Here is a 20425-nt window from a genome sequence, read left to right on the forward strand (position 1 = left end):
GCTGTTGTTTTTTCCCCCCCCTCTCTCCTTACCATTGTTGAAATAACTCTGTCATGCAGTGCTTGTTGCGGTTTTCTGCACTTTTGTGCGTTTTTGTTTTTTTTGTTTTTTGGTCACCGCAACATTTTTTGGGGGCGACGCTTAAGAGGGTGAAGCAAAGATTGGGGGGGTTCTCTATAATTTTGACCTTATTTCTTTTATCCCATGGTGTTCCTCCAGTTCCTAGTGGGCCACCTCGTAAAGTCGAGGTGGAGGCTGTCAACTCTTCATCAATTAAAGTGATTTGGCGCTCACCGGTGCCCACCAAGCAGCACGGTCAGATCCGAGGATACCAGGTGCACTATGTCAGGATGGTTAATGGGGAGCCCACAGGACAGCCAGTCATCAAGGACATCCTGATTGATGATGCTCAGGTACAACAACACCCACCGTCAACGCAACCAGACACACAACCTGCCGCCTCATTCCTCAGACATGTAGTACTGCTTTGTCTCATTCACCTCCTCACCTTCAAATGGGTAATGGCAATGCCCTTTACTGTGTGCAAAAGTCTTGAGTCTTCATTTTGCTACAATTTACTTCCAAGAAATGTTTCAGGCTTGCACTTAGACCTCTAGCTTCTTGGAGGTTGAGTGTAAAGAAATTAGGGACGACGTAAAGCTTTTGCATTAGCAACAGGACTTGTTGGCATTTTATCATATTACTACTACAGACTCTATTTTGTTGGGATTTTATATGACGTCTAACACAAGGTAGTGCATAATTGTGAAGTGTCAGGAAAATGAAGCATGGTTGTATGAGGTAGTTGCCCTACCTCTGACCAGAGTCTCTTCTTCCACTGTGGGCAGCAGCGTTTCCTGCCTAAGGCCTCCGCAGAACAGCTGGCTTCATATTGAGATGAAGCTCCACACAGATAGAACAGTCATTGCCTTTATTGTCCCTCAGTGGGGAAATTCAGATGCACCAGCAGGAAAGTGACAGGCAAGTCGAAAGTACTCTCATTCCTAATTAAGTCACTTCTGCAGGCAATTGGTTGCGCTGCATTTTATTTTGTGGTGTCAAAGTAAAGAAGACAAAATCAAAATCCATCCCACACCTTTTCCTTTTTGTGAAAAAAAATGTGAAAACCACTAGTCCATCTTTTTTACTTTTCACAGTGATGGAGTACTTTGTGTCTGCCTTTTCATTTAAGATCCCAATAAAATCTCCTAAGTTGTAAGTACTTTTGCCAGGCAGTGAGTGAGATCATTGTTAAACTTCACTGATCTTACTTCAGTTGACAAACACAAACCATTTGCGCTTGGCTTATTGTTCACTTTTGCTACAAATATTCTTGCCGGCAAACATTTGGTGCTTGCGTGTTTACAGATAAAATGAGTGTAAATGCTTTCTTGCCAGTCACTGTTGTACCTTTGCTCACTTGTTGTCTCTGTTCTGTCCGCTCTTCGACAACACACAGTGGGACTACGATGACACAACTGAACATGTGAGTAGCTACAATAGACTTTATTATTATTTATTATGTTCACACAGCAGGGAAACGCTGCCCATAAACTGCTTTTTCAAGGCAGTCTGAACAACCCATTTCCGATCTTTTCACCCATAAAAATCCAATTTGTGCCACTTCTTTATGCGACACTATATCAGATACTTTACAGAAGTTTTCAAAGTTTGGAGTCTGAACAGTCATCTAGCATTTTACCAAACTTTTACATCGTTGACGTGAGACATGGATCATAACTCTGCACCAGTAAATTTGGAAGTAAACAATGGCAGAAGCAAGTAGTGCCGACACTCGTCTTTCTTTTGTCTTGGCTTCCTTTGTCTTATGCTCTTGTGACAATACTGTCGGCTCCCACTGCTCAGCAATTTTAAAATCAATCCATAGACGGCGGCATCCACCGTCACTTCTGTAAACAGTTTGCCGCTATGTGACGTCTGCGTTCTTCTTCTGCACGTGCGGGTCGCTTTGGGGTCGTACATCGTTCACACAGAAGCCTGATTGCATGCGCACTTATTTAGCAGTATGAACAACAACTCAAAAACCACCAGACTTTAGCAAAAAAATCAGAATTGAGGATCAAGACCTGTTGTGTGAACGTAATCCAAGACTTCTTAAACTGATACCTAACCAAATATTATGAAATAGATTTACTTAAAATAAAGTTCAGACGCTGTAGTAGGATTTTAATTGTAGTCATGCTTATGCTTTCGCTAAAACGGTAGCAGACAGAGAGATTACATAGGACCTGAAGGATCTCTGCTCACCTATGTGTGCAGAGACCAACTCAGAGTTCAGCACCTTAAACTCTTGCATGTTTTCAGGAAATGATCATCACTGAGCTGCAGGCCGAAACCACGTACTCAGTCACAGTGGCAGCCTACACAACAAAGGGCGACGGTGCACGCAGCAAACCCAAACTGATCACCACCACTGGCGCAGGTAATCCAATCATCGCTGATAAAGATGAACACTGGAAGTCGGTCTCTTTCCATCTCCTGTGACAGTGCGAGGCTATGAGCAATTCAAATAATAGAAACAGAAGCAGCCTTCTTTTGTCATCGGTTGGGCGTTAGGCGTTCTAATCGCATTCCTGCGAAAGAAAATATGTGACTTTCTCCAAGTACTTTTAACTCTCTGCTGTAGCATTTGAACGAGTGTCACCTTTACATTTTCAACCAGTTTTCTCCTCTATGTCAGATTTTTTGCAGACAGAAGTATTATATTTTGTCTTTCCTGTAAGTGGAAAAAAGTGCAGTAGCCTACTATGTAACCCTGCTGACCAGCAGTGTGGAGTAGCATTTGCGAGAGCAGCGGCACTGCAAATGGGCAAACGAACAAATTAATAAACAAATAAAAACAAACTGAGGTCAATGAGAACCATACCACATTAACAGGGAGACACTGCTGCTGCTTGGATGTGATTATAATTCAGCTTTACAATGTACATGCTGTGAACAAGTTTATGGGTAGAACAGCAGGGTTTAATCCAAGGCAATGAAGGCATGAAGAAAACACCGTCCTTTATGTTTCTAAGAACTTTTTCTCTATTCCCACCAATAGTTCCTGAGAAACCTCGCCTCATGGTCAGTACAACAAACATGGGGACGGCACTCCTCCAGTGGCACCCCCCGGCGATAACCCACGGCCCCCTTCAGGGCTACCGCCTTCGCTTTGGCCGCAAAGACGTTGACCCACTGACTGTTATCGAGTTCCCTGAGCGAGAGAACCATTACACCACCAAAGAGATCCACAAGGGAGCCTCGTACACCTTCCGCCTTTCGGCGCGCAATAAGGTGGGCTTTGGGGAGGAGACGGTCAAAGAGGTGGTCACAAACGAAGAAGTACCGAGCGGCTACCCGCAGAACATTAAGGCAGAGGGAGCCAGCACCTCCACAGTTCAGGTCAGCTGGCAGTCCGTTCTCCTGGCAGAGCGAAACGGTCAGATAGTGAAATACGCTCTGCAGTACAAAGACATCAACAGCCCGCGGAGTCCGTCAGAACTCTTCATCACTGCCCCGGAATCAACCGTCCTCCTGGATGGGCTCAGGGCAGACACTACTTATGATATTAAAATGTGTGCCTTCACCAGCAAGGGCTCTGGTCCCTATAGCCCAAGTGTCCAATTCAGAACACAGCCTGTTGATCAAGGTAGGACCAGACACTGAACTTCTTATAGCCCCTTTTTCCTCTTAAAAATCAACCTTTTCCTGCTCAGACCTGTTCAGCAGCAACTTCCGTCCTAATGTCTCAAAAAGCTAAAGCTGACTCAACCAGAAGACTCTGGTATTAACATATTCCCCTATCATTAGTTTTTTTGTTATCCTATAATTTAAGACCTCCCAAGGAGTAAGTATGTGTGTCTCTTTGTGTTTTGTCAGTTAAGTAAAGGTCAGTCATTACTGTATAAACGTGGTGTTGGTAAGAAGGTAAGAGGACAGTTTTCAGTTCAACATAGTTCTGGTTTCAACCTGGTTTTGAAGGAGACTTTCCCAGGTAAGCACTAGTGCGTGGGGTCAAAGGTAGACGGACAGAGAGGGTGTTTTGTGTCTAAATCATTTGCTCCCCCTTTCTTTTAGCAGTGTTTGCAAAAAATTTTCACGTGAGAGCTGCTATGAAGTCGTCAGTATTGCTGACGTGGGAAATCCCAGACACCTACAACCCGGCACAACCTTTTACTGTGAGTGCTCGCTCACCTTGCGCGCAGCTTATAACCCCAACAAGTGAACGACGCGCGACACATTCCCCCACAACGTCTAAATGAGACGTTTCTTCCTCCCCCACGCGCAGATCCTCTACGATAATGGGCAGAGCGTGGAGGTGGACGGAAAGCTAACACAGAAGCTTATCACGGGTCTTCAACCAGAGACACAGTACTCCTTCCTGTTGACCAACCGCGGGAACAGCGCTGGAGGTCTTCAGCATCGCGTGTCCACCATGACGGCTCCAGATGTCCTTCGCACCAAGCCCTACATGATCGGCAAAACAAATTCAGACGGGATGGTGACCGTAGAACTCCCGCCGGTCCAAACTTCTGAGAGAGTAAGGTGAGCTTGAATGATGCCAGTTTGGAGTGATATGTAGCTATTTTGTAAGGTGTTTGTATGCTGATAAAATAAAAATACCACTGAAAATATTTCCAATCAGACAATTTCTTTTCCTTCTTTCAGTCAGCTAAAAGACAGTGTGCAGCAACACAGATGCCAGACAATATCCCAAGTAGTTTCTCTGGCTTTTAAAAACATTTGAAATCACAGGGTAAGAGGTTTCAAGAAATCTTTGCCTTGTTTGAAATCATAAATTTTAAACAGTGTTGGTACACCTTACTTAGGACGGGTCTTCCCAGAGACCAATTATGCACAACATCTTGTCAGTAATGACGTTTTTTTTTCCCCCTAAACTATTTTTATTCCTCCCTGCTTTTGAGACTAATATCCTCTTCACCTCAATCATTACATACTAAAGCAGCCGGACTCATTTGACCGCACTCCCCTAAGCCCAGTAAAGTCTCTTACAGCCTTTCAACAAAGCCCAGGATTGTCGTAAGGCTAGGGAGCACATTACATTGCACATGATGGCTTCCAACTCTTTTTTTTTTCCTTTTGTTTTTTTGATGCTGCTGGTTGCACTTGGCCCACTGGTTTCCATAATGCAGCTTAAGCTAATTAGTTTTGCATTAGCCTGCTACAGTGCCATTCGGGCTAATGTTCGCTGGTGAAAATCTCAAGTTTGGTAGTTTTGTTGCCACCTTGATGATGGGATGAGAATGCTTTAATTCTGTTTTTTTTTTGTTTTTTTTGACTTAATCCACTGGGGACCTGAGTAGGAAGTGACCGTCACTGGCAAAGTATCCTGAGCATGCTAAGCCACACACAGAAACAGAAACGAGTGATTTACACATGACATTTCTTCTTTTTCTGCGTGTTTTCCAGGGGTTACTATATCGTGGTCGTACCTCTGAAGAAGCAGCGCACTGGGAAGTTTTACAGTCCCTGGGACAGTCCGGACGAGATGAATCTGGAAGAGGTGCGTTCCAGATCGTCTTGGAGGAAATTATTAAAAAATACCGGCACAATTCACATTCTGTTTGCAGCATTCTGTCGAGACTCGTGTCATAACTCGGCCTGCAAAGTTGTGCGCGACGAGCACATATTTAATTTCTCAAAGCAGCAAAAAGCACGTCGAGACAGGTAAGAGGACAGGAGAGACGGGCGATGAGTCTTTCTGATTGACGCAAATAGCTCCAGAGAGCACTGTTCATATGGAAATGAGAACATGAAGTAGCCATCAATTGGACTGCAAACTGCCATCCCATCTCCACCTTCTCCTCCTCCTCTTTGTATTTGCAGTAATTACCTGAAGAGCTTGCATCAGGCCTTAGCGGCTCTTCGCGTTTCAGGAAAAACTAGCGCACACGCCACTTGACGTTTTATATTTAGAGCTACATGCACAAAGTTGGGTAATTTTGAAGCATCAAGGTGTGCAGCCGTGTTGATAGCTAAATGATGGCTTTTACAAATACAGATTTAGGACTAAAGTTTGAATCTCACGTGTTGAAAGTATCAAACTTGTGAGAATTACTTTACAAAGTGACTTTTCATTTGCTTTCAGACTTGAATCGCACAGAAGTTATATTTCATGTCTGAAGAGGAGGGAATAAAATGCATAAGGCAGCTGAGCACATTTGTGAAAGTGGCCAAAGAATAAAGATATTTCAAGTGGTTCAGTGTGTAACACAACCAGAACCTTTTGGTTTTCGAGTGCCACAGCTCCAAATGTTTCTTTTGTATTTAATTTAAACTTATTTAATCATTTTGAAAGCCAATCAAAAGCTTTGTTAAGAATCATACATTCAATTGTTTTTATCCAGTTTCTGGCTTGAACTGTGATGTCATTTCCCCCTTTTTTTTTTTGTTAACAGAAAACTACGAATAGATCGGTCCCTTTCGCTGCACAGCTATTTCAGAGTCTGGCAAAGGCAGCGACACTTCTGATGTTTATTGTATTGGTTATAAACATCACATTATATCATAGGTACAGATGGATAAAAGAAAACACAAGGGGGTCTCATCCAGCAACACCTTCACGGCTCATGCCCGGAGGCCCGAGTCTGCAGCCTTGACCGATGGCCCCAAAAGTCACCCTCTCCGTCAGAATTTATTTGTTTGTCAATATTGGCACTCACCTTTTCACAACTTTTCCCAAGGGCAGCTAGATTTAGCCGTGTTGACAGGAGAGATGATTGAAGACATTATCGGGCAGCACCAACACCCCCGCAGCCAAAACAAAGCACACAACGGCCGAGGACACACACTCTGTAATGTGAACGGCAGCCACACACACACACACACACACACATGTTGGATATATGCATTCAGACAGAGAAACGGCTAACCAGGCGCGATTAGCATAATTATCCATAATTTGAGGAAATTTGAATTTGACGACACCGGCTTGCATGAAGGGCATTGTTTTCCTTTCAGCCTCCTAGGATCATTATCACTTGTGGCTGAGAAAGAAAGGTGGCGAAATCATTTACCCAAATAACAGTTAAGGAGTCAAAACGGATCGACGCCATGTCGAAACCCACAAAATTCAAAGTCTGAGTCCGTTTTTGTTTGCGGCATGTTTAACTTTTCTTCGTTTTATTTGTGTTAAGATTCATTTTCTGTGGAAAATGAGTGGAAAATAAATTACAGTACACTTATCAGACGCCGCCAAGTTCTCCCCAGATTTTACTCGTCGATGCGTATAAGCAGAAAAAAAAGCTTTTGATTGTATCAACAGAGCGATGCAAGTTTTGAATTAATTCAGTCCGTTTCTCGCTGTTTGAAGCCGCTGGATAATCCTCAGCTGCTTTAAATGACGGAAAAATTCACGCAATCTTTTAATCTCTCAATCTTTTGTCGTCAAATAAAATAAAAGCAGATGAAATAAGAAAAAAAAAGTTATTGATCTTCCTTCTCATGTTCTGCCTTTTTTTTTTGCAATCAGCATTTTTGGCTCAGCAATCAAAAGAGATTGTCAGACTCAGTGAGTGCGGGGTTTGTTTTTGTGTGCGTGCAGCTGGAACGTGTCCCGCGTTATCAGCTGTTTTTTTTTTCTTTTTTCTTTTTTTCACTAAAGCTACTGAAAGAGATAAACCGAACGAGCCGAGGCCTTCGCTTCCAGAGGCACGCCGAGCCCAAAGCCTACATCGCTGCACACTTCAAAGACCTGCCCAAAGAGTTCACCCTGGGAGACGGCAAGATCTACGACGACTTTGAAAACAAGCAACTCCAGAACGGCCAGGAATACATCTTCTTCGTGCTCGCCGTGCTGGAGATGTCTGAAAACGTATGTTTTGGGTTTTTTTTCAGTTCTGTTCTTTGTATTCAAGTAACGGTATTCTATAGAGAAAAAAAACTGCAAACAGTCTCACGTTGTCCCTGTACCGCCCCAAGATCTTGATGTAATTTGTTGGAATTTTATTTAATAGTCCAACAAAAAAAGTAGTATGTAGTTGTATCACCAAGCAACACAACAGACAAGTTAGGGATAAAGAGCTGGTTATAAGAAAATATCAAAAGTATAGCATCACACCGAACACCATCATTGTGCTGCGTGAATGCTTCTTATCAGCAAGGACAATCTCAAATATTCTGTACCTTGTATGTGTTGGTGAATCATTTAAGATCTCGTGAACATACATTTAAGTTTATGGTTGGGGAAAAAAAAAAAAGTTAAAAGGTTGGATGTGAATACTTTTTCAAGACACAGTGATCTTAAAGCTCAAGTTCTCTCCCTGATTTCTTATTTAGTTCTAAAAACTGTTAAGGAAAGGGTCAAATCCACTTCATCTCGGCCAAAGGTCGCAGTCTGCCTCTGGTTGTGTGTTACTCTGAGGGCTTGTGCAGCTTTGCCACGAAAACTTGAAGCAGCAGTGGGAACGTGTCCAAAAAGAAGCTGACCCTGGACGCTTCAGGGAGAGAAACCCCCTGAAGACCTTCGCTGATCGCAGGAACGCCTCGATAACAGAGCTCCTCTTTAATTGCATCCTACATGTGGTCCACCTTATCTCCGCTGCTGCAGCCAGTGTGTCAATGTGCGTGCGTGTGTGCGCGTGTGTGTGTGTGTGTGTGTGTGTGCGTGCGTGCGTGCGTGTGTGTGTGTGTGTGTGTGTGTGCGTGTGTGTGCGTGTCAGTGCGGACGAAAGAGCAGAAAGCAGCATGATTAGGCAGCTGCAGGCAAGATGATGGATTTGATGAGCTCCAGGGTTTACAGCTCTACCTCGTACTCTCCTCACTAACCCCGAGTTCAGGTAGATAATGACGGACAGACGCAAATCTCTAATTTGCCCACTAACGCATACATTTTCTTCCCCGGAGACCATCTTTTTATCTCTGGTTTGAATATGAAATGGTTCAATCAGCTCTTTCCTTGAGAAGAAAGATACGCAGATAATTGTAGTTGGTCAAACAGCAGGTGTGCAAAAAATAATAAAATTACTCAAGAGGAAACTTTGAATTAGCTTTGAATTTGCCTTACTAAACCACATTGCAACTGAATAGGAAACACGTGGAGCAAAAGATCAGACGGGTTTTAAAACAGCAAAAACTTCACCTGCTTTCTTCTAAATCTGGACCAAGGTTCTGATTTTTCCTTCTCAGATCATGTATGCCACCAGCCCGTACTCCGACCCAGTTGTTTCAGCAGACCTCAATCCCCAGCCGATCATGGACGAGGAGGAAGGTCTCATCTGGGTGGTGGGGCCCGTGCTGGCAGTTGTCTTCATCATATGCATCGTCATCGCCATCCTTCTTTATAAAAGGTGAGGACATTGCAGCGCATCGGAAACTCACAACAAGCTGTCGCAGATGGAAACGCTTAACGTATTCCGCACCACAGAGCCTCTACCAAACTGAACAGTGAGGTGCATGAGGTGCTTTTATTTTGTGTGTGTGTGTCTGCCACATTTGTTTCCAACTAGAACCCCCACCTCCCCCACCCCACCCCCGGAGTGTTTGTTGTTAAAAAAGCACAGTTTAAATTTTATCTGACCAAAGAACAAGGTTCATTTCATTATAAAAACTTTGAAAAAAAAAAAACTCAGATTCTTAAAATGTATTTATTTTGCACACTATTATTGTGTCTTTTGTTTTTTTGGGGGACAGGGGTAGTAGGGTCACTACATCAAATCTTGACATTTTTCTCCCATCCATTTAAAATTTAAACTATCAGCCATTTAACTGCTTTCATTAGCTTCTTTATCTCTTTAGTTCTGGGTTAAAAAATAAAAATAAAGACAAGGTATGGTATTTTGTAGTAAAGTTGTAGGAACCCTGTTGTTTACATTAGCGGTTGTGGGAGATGCCTTGGCTTGCAAACAACCGGTTGTCGTCTAATGGTTGTTATGGAAGCCTGTTGAATCCTTTGGTCAGTGCGGTTCGGTGCCCCGTTTTATGGTCCGGTGTATTGAGGAGAGCATTTTTGGCAGTGACCTGCCTTGTGGCAGGATAAAGTTGGATCCTCGTCCAGCCTCGTCAGTCACAGTTCTAGTTGTTTCAATTATAGCTCTTAGTGTAAATTTGACCAGGTTTTAGCAAGCAGATATTTCCTGTCTAATAAAGATTAACACCCGTCCGGTTTACTAAAAATGCCTTGTTCTCCTCTTGTTCCCACTTTGAAGAGTTTATAAATAAAAATAAAAATAGGCTACTATGTCACATCAAATTTATTCATCGGGGAAACAAAAATGAATCAATAAGGTAATAAACTCCTAGAAACTGATCAATTTACTAGAAACAAAATAGTTTAGAAAATAGACAAATATTGTTTTGTTTGTTTTTTTACATCTTCACCAGGGTGGCTAATAATTATAAAGGATGCTATATGAATGACAACATTGTAGTGCTGAATAAACTGAAACATTGAACCAAATTCCAGTGTTCAGATGTAGAAAAAGTGATTTTTACCTTTAAGCCTGAGGCGCATCGATCCTTGCACTAAGTGTGACCTTCCTTCTCAGTAATTCACATTAATTCTAACATGAGTAATTCCAAACATGCGTCTACCCGAACTGTCAAGCCATCAAAGCTCAGGCGCCCACAGTCCTTCAAGCAGACACGTCTGCTGACTGAAAGTTAATCACACGCCTCCCTCCACACACTCAGGAACTCTCTTTAAACTGTAGCAAACACTGCTGTAATGCTCTTCCCACTGAATGAAAATATCCCCCTCCCTCCTCCCTCCCTTTTTTTTTTTTCTTTTAACTGGAACCCCCTAGTGATATTCTGAGCCCGTAATGTCACTGCTCATCAGTCAAGCGTAGGAGGGAAGAGCTTTGACTATCTGCTGCCTGTCAACTGCATGTGTGTGAAGCTTTCAGAAGGACCCCGGGGTGTGGGCTCACTTCCCAGCCATCCTAACCTCCCCCCCCCCTTCCTCTCCCCACACCTTTCGCTGCTACCCATCCAACTGGGGAACCTGAGCTACAGATCCTCATTTTTTGACCTTATGCTCCCTTCTCCTGTGTCCTCCTGTTCCGCCAGGACACGCGCGGCCTTTAAACATGCACCTGCACACATTGGCGCTCCTGCATCGTTCACTTCCTCGTCCGTCTCCTCTGGCCTTCTACATAACCAGCAGTTCATTCAGTCAGATATCTACGCCTAAGCTTAATTTCATGGGAGCGCTCAAGCTACAGCTTGTGGAGAGTAACAGCACAGTATGACTAATAAGAATCAGTTGCAAATAGCCATATTCTACTTTTCTGGATTGTCACTAGCATCAAAATGAACAAAATAAAAAAACGTACATATTTTTCTATATTTAAACTGGAAAACATTTTTTTACAACTTACTTTAAAAAAACACTGATTCTTTTTTATTATTTATGATTTATTTTCTTTAGCATCTGTAAAGTCCAGTAGATTTAAACATTGAGTACTAGTTATTGACAGGCAAGGGGACATTTAGCACTAGAACTAGGTGATATTTCTCTTGAAGATCAATATTTATGGGGTAGAATGCAACTTTCATGCAACAACACAACAAAATTGAGGTGAGATCTGCTGAGCCTGGACATAAAAGTAAGTTGTACACCTCCAAATACAATCATGGCAATAAGACTGATGGATTTTGTTTCAAATGGAAGAAGAAAAAAAAAAACGGCACAATCGCACACATTTCATTAAACTCAACGATCCCACGTGTCATTTCATATAAAATACCAAATACATGACTCTTTAGTGTGCGTCGTTTCTGAGTTTGATAAATGCATAAAACAGTGGAGTACAGGAACAGACAGATACGCCAATTAGCAGTCAAGAGATGACTTTTATGCTTGAACAAGAAGCAATCAGCTGAAACTGCTTGAAATAGCTGAGATACATTGTACGAATCTTGGCTGCACCTGGGAATCTGTAGTGTTTGAAACAAAGAACCTCAAGGCTGCATAATTGAGCATAATCCCCCGAAGTGAAGCATCACTAATCTTGCACACAAAGCAAAAAAAAAAAAAAAGTCAGGCGAGATGGATTCATTTTTCTCTTGCTGCTTTTGATTTAGTTTCTGGAAGTCTCAGTAATATTAAAACCTAAAGGTCTCATTCCCTAATGTGTTGCCGTTTCTTTCTTTTACTTTTATTTTTTGCTGACCAACGGAGCAGCAAACCAGACAGGTAAGAGTGCCAAAGAAATGAAAGAAAAAAAAGAAACCTAGAACTTCTTGGTCAGTTTTTTTCTTTTGCATGTCACTAATGAACACATCTTTCCCCTGCAAGAGAGACATGTCGCACATGTAAGAGCGTTTTTTTTTTTCTTCTTTTAAACAGCAACAGGAAAAAACACATAACTGGGCATTGGCAGGGATGAGATTGTCACTGTACGGTTTTGAGCAAAAACACAGTTTTATATTGTTTACACAAACATTTAAATCAAAAATGTGGAATAGCATCTTAAATACTTACATGTAAAAGAGGACAGCAACAGTTATTTACACTACTGCCAAAATAATCCAGTATTATGAATGTTACTACAAGAAGAGTCTTAGCCATGATATTTATCATACTAATACGTAAACTTATGTTGGCAAGTTAATTAGACAGGCTATCTGCTCCAGCAGAGCCTTCAGTCAGCTGCTTATCAGACATTTACTTTGCCAACTGTAGTTTCAAAACACTGTTAGATGAATACAGATGTTAGATTCCTCTTTAGTTTTGGCACCGTGACTTAGTTGTTTTGTTTTTTTTTTTAAACCAGAAATATATAAACCAAGGTAAAATTGACTTTTTTGACATTGAGGGAAGAATGTTGGAGCCTTCATTGAGTGAGCTGACCAGCAGTGTGCAGGCAACAACTAGTGAACTGGGACATTGCTGCAATATTCAGTACTTGGAAGAACTGAAGAAAATGTCTGTTGCTCTGACAGTTTCTCTTGCATGAAAAGATGTTGGAAAGCTGTTTGAATGATTTGATGACATTTTTTAGCTATTTTCAAACGTAACATTTCAAATGTATTTTTACCAGTAACTGGTCTATACTTACACAAAAGATCCCTTTGAACTGAGGTATGTTATTTAGCATTCCACATGTGACCTTTGGTACAACAGTCTTGATTTATCCCGCATTTCTTTATAAACCACTTCTGGGACTTTTGAAGGTTTGTTTTTTTTAGTTCTCTTCAGATATTGGCAGGTTTTACTATTAGGATTTTAGGAGAAATTTTGTATGTGTTATTTTTTCTTCTTTGCTAAACTATTTCAGTCTGACCTATTAATTAAGACAAGGAGAGGCTAATGTGGTGATGACATGTAATAGAATTTCTCAAGAAAACGTTTTTTTGGACAGTTGGTACATCATTTGTTGCAATTTTTTTCGTCAAATATGAAAAACATACCATTGAAAACCCAGAAAGACAATGACACTTCTTCAAAAGTATTCACAAACTGAAAACCATTGTTGCAGTAGCTCATATGGTTGATTATGCTTACAGTGGTCATAGTTGTGCACTTGTTAGCATTCTTGCCTTGTAGCTAAAAGGTTGTATCTCTACGTACCTCGCCTCTTACCGAGTGGAGATCTCAGGCTTGTGATTTGTGCATCAAGTTGTTTAATCAGGATATAGTTTTTTGGCTCGTCAAGGATACATATATTTAACTTGTAATGACGTCTAAAACGATACTAAAAACTGAATGGATAAACATAAAATGAAAGGCTTTAATATCAATTTAAAAATAATCCTCAAAGAGCTGTTAGCTGAAAACCTGTACAGTGGATCAACTAAAGGATGATGTACTGCATCTCTCAGGGCCTATGTCAGCTCTCTGCTGGATTTTTAAAAATTATCGTCTTTATCTGCTGTAGTTACTTTCTTTGTTAAATGGCTTATACTTTTGTACTCCTCCTGTCCACTTTCTTTGTTTTAAAGCAAATTACTGATTTTATGCTGAAAATGAATGAAAAAGCTGAAGTCCAAATAAAGACTAGTGAAGTTCTTCAGAAAGCTTGGCAAAGTATTAAAGACCACTTTAAAAGATTAAAAATAAAGCATGCCATGCAGGCTACGCATAAGAAATAAGGACTGGTTTTGCACCGTGCCATATAATTAAGCGTGTGTACATTAACAAACTCTGGTTTCAGTATAATGCATATAAATCCTGGCCCCAACAAAAGCTTCCAATTTTCTTAAAAGCTGAATGCATGACCTGACACTATCACTGAAACGTGAACATTAAGCTTCACTAAGGCTGGAATTAACCAGCTAGAAGCTATTGTACTGCAAGCCATTATACAATGAAGAGATGTTACTCAGACTATCCCCTGTAGTCCTGCATGCCGAGCGAATGTAGTCCTGTCAGCTTCTTAATTACATATTTCCCCTCATTATTCATGGGACAACAAGGCGCATTTTGAGGTTATACAACAATAGAGAGGGGAAGAAAAAAAAAAAGCATCCGTTTTCTTGGCTGAGATAATTTGAATTTGTTTTATATCCCGCAGAAAAAGAGCAGAAACCGAAGCCAGAAAAGGCAGCCTTCCAAACAGCAAAGAAATGCCTCTTCATCATCCCACTGATCCGGTTGAGCTCCGGCGTCTTAACTTCCAGACACCTGGTAAGTATTCCAGATCAAGCGTTGTGTGTGGAAAAAAAACCAAAAAAAAAACAACTGAATGTGCATCTTGGGAAAATGGTCTGAATGCCACTGATTGCTTTCTTCAAGGGAACAAAACCAAATATTCCTCTTCATCACCCTTTCTTGGTAAGAGTGACACTGAACAAGGGAGCGTTTTGTGCAAGAGGCCGTGGACAGGTGCTCTGAACAGACAGAGGGTCAATACTGACATCGGTCTCTCTGGAGACGCCTCGCTGTGGAAAATCTGGAGGCAGGAATGCGGGCTCAACACTTCAGTGGCATATGTCATCGCCGTCTGCATCTGGGTTGTACAGGTCATTACAGCTTGTCATGCTCACCCAGAATAGCACAGACCTGCATTGCAGGAGGCGAGCGAAATATGAAATGAATCACGGCTGTGTGAAAACCACGAGCTGGCGAGAGGATGACGAAACCCGCGTTTCTGCGGCTTCGAAGTCGTTCGCATTTTGTCACATTCCAAACATGTTGAGATTTTATCTGATAAGCCGACACAAAGTAGTGCATAAAACCGCACAAGATCGTTTTCAAATTATTTTCCTACAAAAGTTTTAAAAGTGTGACATCAATTTGTGTTTATCCCGCTTTACTCTGATGCCCGTAAATAAAATCCAGTGCAAGAAGCTGCACTTAGAAGTCACCAAGCCAACAACTAGAGTCCACCTGTGTTGAACTGATTCTTGAGCAGGGATGGAGATTTGCCTTCCAGCAGGACAACACAGCAGCCAGAGCTACAATGGAACAGTTTAGATAAAAGCATTTTCTATTTTTAGAAAAAAAAAACAGTCACTTTTCGGCAAGATCAGCGTTTTGATGCTCCAGCCGGGTCTGACTGGGCAAATGTGCAAAATTGACAACATATCCTGAAGAGTTTGCAGCTTTAATGACGTTGACGCTTGCTCCTGCAAACCATCAGTGATTTTAAAGCCCATTTCAGACGCCATTCTACTTCATAATTCCATAATATTTTGGGTTGGTTTTTAACTAACATCCCAATTAAATGCACTGAAGTTGCAATGTGGCAAAATGTGAAAACTTTGGCAAGATGCTGTCTTACCAGGAAAGGAGACAGACATTTTCTCCAGGGCCAAAAGTGTCACATCTTACTACAGTTTGACTGTCTTTGGGTCCGACTGCTTCAGAACGGGTGTTCAGACGCTGCCAATAAAGTTGTAATATGAAACACGTATTCTTCAGGTCAGCTCGCCCAAAAGGGGGATAAATTATCCCGGCAGGCTCATTTGTGCATATTCAGAAAAGCTCCGTTGGGATTTTAGGGCCATTACAGATCATTTTATCCAAGCAGAGGAGTATTTTTACCTCAGCCTGGAACTGATTTCAACCATCCTTCCACTATTTTTCTCACCTCTCAAGCCGATCTTTTTTCTTTTTTTTTTTTACTTACTTAGAGCCAGTATCTTGGCTCTCTGAAGCTACAGAAAGAACCAAATATTTTTCTTCTCACCACAGGACCACTTTCCTCTGAAGCACTTCTACATAACAACACCTCTCTCTGCACTTCCCCTCCTTTTCACCTCTTCACCCCTCTCATTGGACATTTTCATCTTAAGGATGCTTGATGTCTGAACGATGGCATGTCAGGAAAGGCACTCTCGTAGTTGCACCTCAACCCCCTCTCCCTCCCTCCAATCCCTTTAGTAAAAATGGATTTTGAGTGGCGGACTGCAATAAAGGCAGTCCTTGCAGTCGTTCGAAGGGATGTATAAGTGGGTGTGAAAACGTTGCAGCTTCCATTTGCTAATGCCCACTTGTGCCAGAAACCAGAATGAAACGTAGTGTCGCATAGAGCGCCAGGCGCCCGGATTGGCAAAGTAACACATCCTCTCTTCGGTCATAGCCACAGTGAAACACGTTGCTTTGGTGAACATCTAATCCTGGACCTTTTTTTATACAACCTGACTATAAATTATTTATACAGTGTAATTGTGCTTCGTGGAATCAAATCCATCTGAACTGCTGCAGCACATCAAGTCTGTTAAGTTAGTTTTAAATTATTACAAACTGCAGACGGCTCACTCCAGATTATTTGATCCTGGTCATTTGACATACTACATTAAACCCAGTAGAGCCGTTGTATGTGTGTGCTTGAGATCTAACTTTCTAATACAACGTTCTGGATTCTGCATTGTTCTTTGATGGCATGTGTGGGTTTTTTTTTTTGTTGTTGTTGTTGTACCAACTGGGATTTCTAATCCAACACTATGGTGGGTTAAAAAAAAAAAGTTTAAACTAAAGTAAGCAAAACTCTTCTGTTTCTCAAAGTATATCTGCCTCGACACATACAACCCTAATTAGCTCTTACTTCCTCTGATGATGATCAGCTTGCTTTAGCGCTAGGCTAACATTAGCATTTTTCTCCAGGTTTTGATATTACTTGTTGATAATTAAGTTTGTAACACATCTTATTGGATATATATCACAGCTATTTGTTTATTGAGAAAAAAAAAAAAACTTACTGGAAAAATTGTCCGACTTAAATTTGTTGCTTTGTTTTAAAAACTATCGAATCTAATGATCAGAACTTCAGCTGCCCTTTGTGTAACCCTCCCACAAAGACAAAGACAGATGCCTGGGGCAGAACTGGTCTCGTATGCTTAAACACATATATAAACATCATTCTAAAAAGAAAAAAATACTTAATTTTGTAGGGAAAATACACATTTGTTCCATGCAAAGAAAATACCGTGCATTGTGTTAAATGCAATTTTCCACGCTGCACATGTTCGACCACGCTAAACACGGCCACCCGTCTTGCTGGCTAAGATTATAAAATGATGCCATCAGAATTTGAGGTCAGTCTGACAAACCTCCTTTTGATAACACCAGTCATTTACAAAGGACTGGTGGCTTGATCAGTCCATCTCTACCAGTTACTCTTCAGAAATGTCCCTCCAGATGAAATTGAAATAAAAAATGTCTCTAATATATATTATCTGTAATGAAATGTATTTTTAGTTGTGATTAATCCTTATAATTTGTTCAGTAAACTGAACAAATTATAAGATAATTCGGTCTACCTCTTCCCTGTGAAATTAGCACAGTGGCATCGCAATATTTTGTATGTTGCTAATCTCCCATATAGTATAGACAAAATCAGCTATTTCTTCTACCTCTTCTACCTTTTGTTTTGTTTATTTTTAACTAAAAACAGTCATCACATTGCTGTGACGTCTATAATAAAGTTAATTTCACCCACATTTCCTCCACAGGTTCAGGTGCGCCCAGTCACCCCAGTAACCTCCATTTGTCAAGTTAGTTGTTCTCGATTATGCTTTTTGACATGAACCCATAATCGTTTTCTTCAACCTCAGTTCTTTCCTCCCTTTGTTTCTGCTAAGTTTTGTGTCCACATCCGCAATCTAATTCATCACGCCGTTTAACACCATTGTCATCGCAGGAGGCAGAGTTTGAAATGACATCACTCAAAGCAGATGTCAGCAGCCTAACATTCAGCGTGTGTCGTGTGTGTGTTTTGGGGGATGTTTGTGTGTGTCCGTGCACACGCTGTCATTGCTAACTACCCACTGCGGCGTTCTGTGTGAATAACGTTTTTCTATCTCCGTAGGGAGTGGGGGCTAAAGTGTGCTCGATGGCCTCTCATTGGCTTTTGTGTCTCTTTATTAGCATGGTCACTGCTTTGAGTAAAAAAACAAACTAGCCTAACAAGATTCACTCTTCCACCTCCACCTCTTATAATCATATGCTGGTAATCGAGGCTTGTGCCTGAGCGATGATCGGTCCATCTTGTTGTTTTTTTTTTTTTGTGACAGGTATGGCAAACCATCCTCCGATCCCCATCATGGAACTGGCCGATCACGTAGAGCGCCTGAAAGCCAATGACAACCTAAAGTTTTCACAGGAATATGAAGTGAGTGTCAACTCTTTGTTGAGACCAATGAAAAATAGGTACAATTTAGTTGGGGTCAAAACTTGTTGTGGTTCTTGAGAGTCACTTAAATGTTTAGGTGTAGTCACCACAAAAAAAAAAAATCAAGAAGCAAAAGTACGTGTTTGCTGTAAAGTTTGTATGAAAACATTAAGACTAACAGTTTTTCCAAAGGTTTTGGCCTCACAAAGTTGAGTCAAGATCCTTCATAAAGTCAGTCAAACTCTGCTTTTCAAATAAAATATGTAAGAAGTCGCACAATGAGGACGCATGAAGAGTAAAACAAGCATAATATAGCCATCTTATGATATAACTGTAGAACCTAAAAGTCCAAAGCCATTCGGGATCTTTTAGAAAATTCTCCAACAATATGAATTATTCCCGTATGCCAGTTGGTAATTTAGCACTATGCCTTTCATAGATCCTTAAAAAAAAAATCAGCAAAAAAGGCCCCAGTTGCATTTGAAAAATAATTAACACTACCCTTTTCTGCCCGTCTCTCTGTGCTGATCATTCAGCTCCTCCATAATCTACGAGGTCACCTTGTGGGCCTCAAACTGCCAAGCTGCCAAATCATTAGTGCCGCTTAAGTACCTTTCAATTCCAATTTCATACTGCTTATTTCAGAGCAGTGGAAAGCAATTTTATGAGCACAATGTAATAAAGATTTTTATATTGTAAGCAACGTTGCAGCCCATTGTTTGAACATATTTTGGTAAAAATCACACTGAGCCTGACTTTCCATGCCTTTGTTTAGAATAGATTTGGACAGGACAGATTGATAAGAAAAATACGTCCTTGGAAGGCTAATGTTTGGGGTAATTGTGCTAAAATTAAAGGGTTTAGCTTGGCAATGGCTTATAGTACTGGAGATTTTTTTTGTTTGCTTTTGGAGAAACCTGCATATAAACTTTTTCTGGGATCAGGTTACGAAAGCTTGGTAATACCTAAGTTGGCCAGTAGGGGGTGATGGCGTGAATACTAAATGCATCGAAATTCAACAGAAGAAATTCCCGAACATGGCTAACGTAGATCCGGGCTAAAGACTTGACCTAAAATGTTGTACCTCATGTGTTCCTAAACATAATTTATTCCTACCCACAGTCTTGAGCTTAAAACAGAAAACGCAGAGGATTTAATCATCTAAATTTTCAACAAAATCTAAGAAGATCCCAATATTGCTAAGTATACACATACGTGTGGACGTGGTCAGAGTTTTATGGTGATATGCTATATGTTAGAATATATATGTTTAAGTTTATTTATTTATTTAAGCAAGTTGAAACACGGTTAGCTGATTAATTACACACTCACCCGCAGGTGATTTTTCTTACCGGCTTTGATAATCAGTGATGAAATGCAGTTTTGTGACTCCATTAAACAATAGTTACCAACCAATAGTTATATAGTCAGAGAAGTTGCTTAGTTATTTTTGTTTGTCAAATTTCAAACATCAGATTTCAGTGTCATTTTTCTGGGAAAAACAGGAATCAGAAACAAAACAAATGGAAAACGATAAAAACTAAAATGATGATTATTCATGATTAAGTTATTTACTTAGCAGAGAAAGTAAACAATGGTTTACCACAATGGTGGTGCACAGTAAACAATAGCCTACATTAAATTGTTCGTGGATAAAATAACTGAAGTAAGAACGGACGAAATGGTAGCATAATTAGATGAAATAGGGGTAGGATTTAGCAAACCGGTTAATTTACCTGGAACCTTATAACATACTGGGTAATTCAGTTTTAGAGTCCTCATGTCTCTGGAAGTCATGAAAATCTCTCTCCCAATGCAATTTGTGCATAATTTTTTCTACTTTACCTATTTCTTCTTCCAAAAAAAGGTCATTTTTAACACAAAAAACTTTGGGTGTCAGTTTA

The 20425-nt window shown here is 40.8% G+C and overlaps 1 protein-coding gene across 49 annotated transcripts in view; it reads left to right on the forward strand.

Moving 5' to 3' along the window:
* LOC103480676 (protein tyrosine phosphatase receptor type D) overlaps positions 1-20425 on the forward strand; it is a 455017-nt gene that overhangs the window by 410947 nt on the left and 23645 nt on the right. For 17 of the 49 annotated variants that reach the window (XM_008435747.3, XM_008435746.3, XM_008435752.3 and 14 more), the window contains 13 exons: positions 220-413; positions 1460-1486; positions 2326-2443; positions 3065-3652; positions 4081-4181; positions 4292-4548; positions 5434-5527; positions 7628-7837; positions 9151-9311; positions 12149-12160; positions 14481-14593; positions 17863-17904; positions 18424-18521. In XM_008435747.3, the coding sequence (XP_008433969.1) occupies positions 220-413; positions 1460-1486; positions 2326-2443; positions 3065-3652; positions 4081-4181; positions 4292-4548; positions 5434-5527; positions 7628-7837; positions 9151-9311; positions 12149-12160; positions 14481-14593; positions 17863-17904; positions 18424-18521 (2015 nt within the window). The remainder of the gene's footprint in view (positions 1-219; positions 414-1459; positions 1487-2325; positions 2444-3064; positions 3653-4080; positions 4182-4291; positions 4549-5433; positions 5528-7627; positions 7838-9150; positions 9312-12148; positions 12161-14480; positions 14594-17862; positions 17905-18423; positions 18522-20425) is intronic. The other 32 variants (XM_008435750.3, XM_008435751.3, XM_081600012.1 and 29 more) reach the window with 12 other exon arrangements.

This window comes from Poecilia reticulata, chromosome 18 (assembly GCF_904066995.2).
Source record: "Poecilia reticulata chromosome 18, P_reticulata-male-v2, whole genome shotgun sequence".
Taxonomy (NCBI): domain Eukaryota; kingdom Metazoa; phylum Chordata; class Actinopteri; order Cyprinodontiformes; family Poeciliidae; genus Poecilia; species Poecilia reticulata.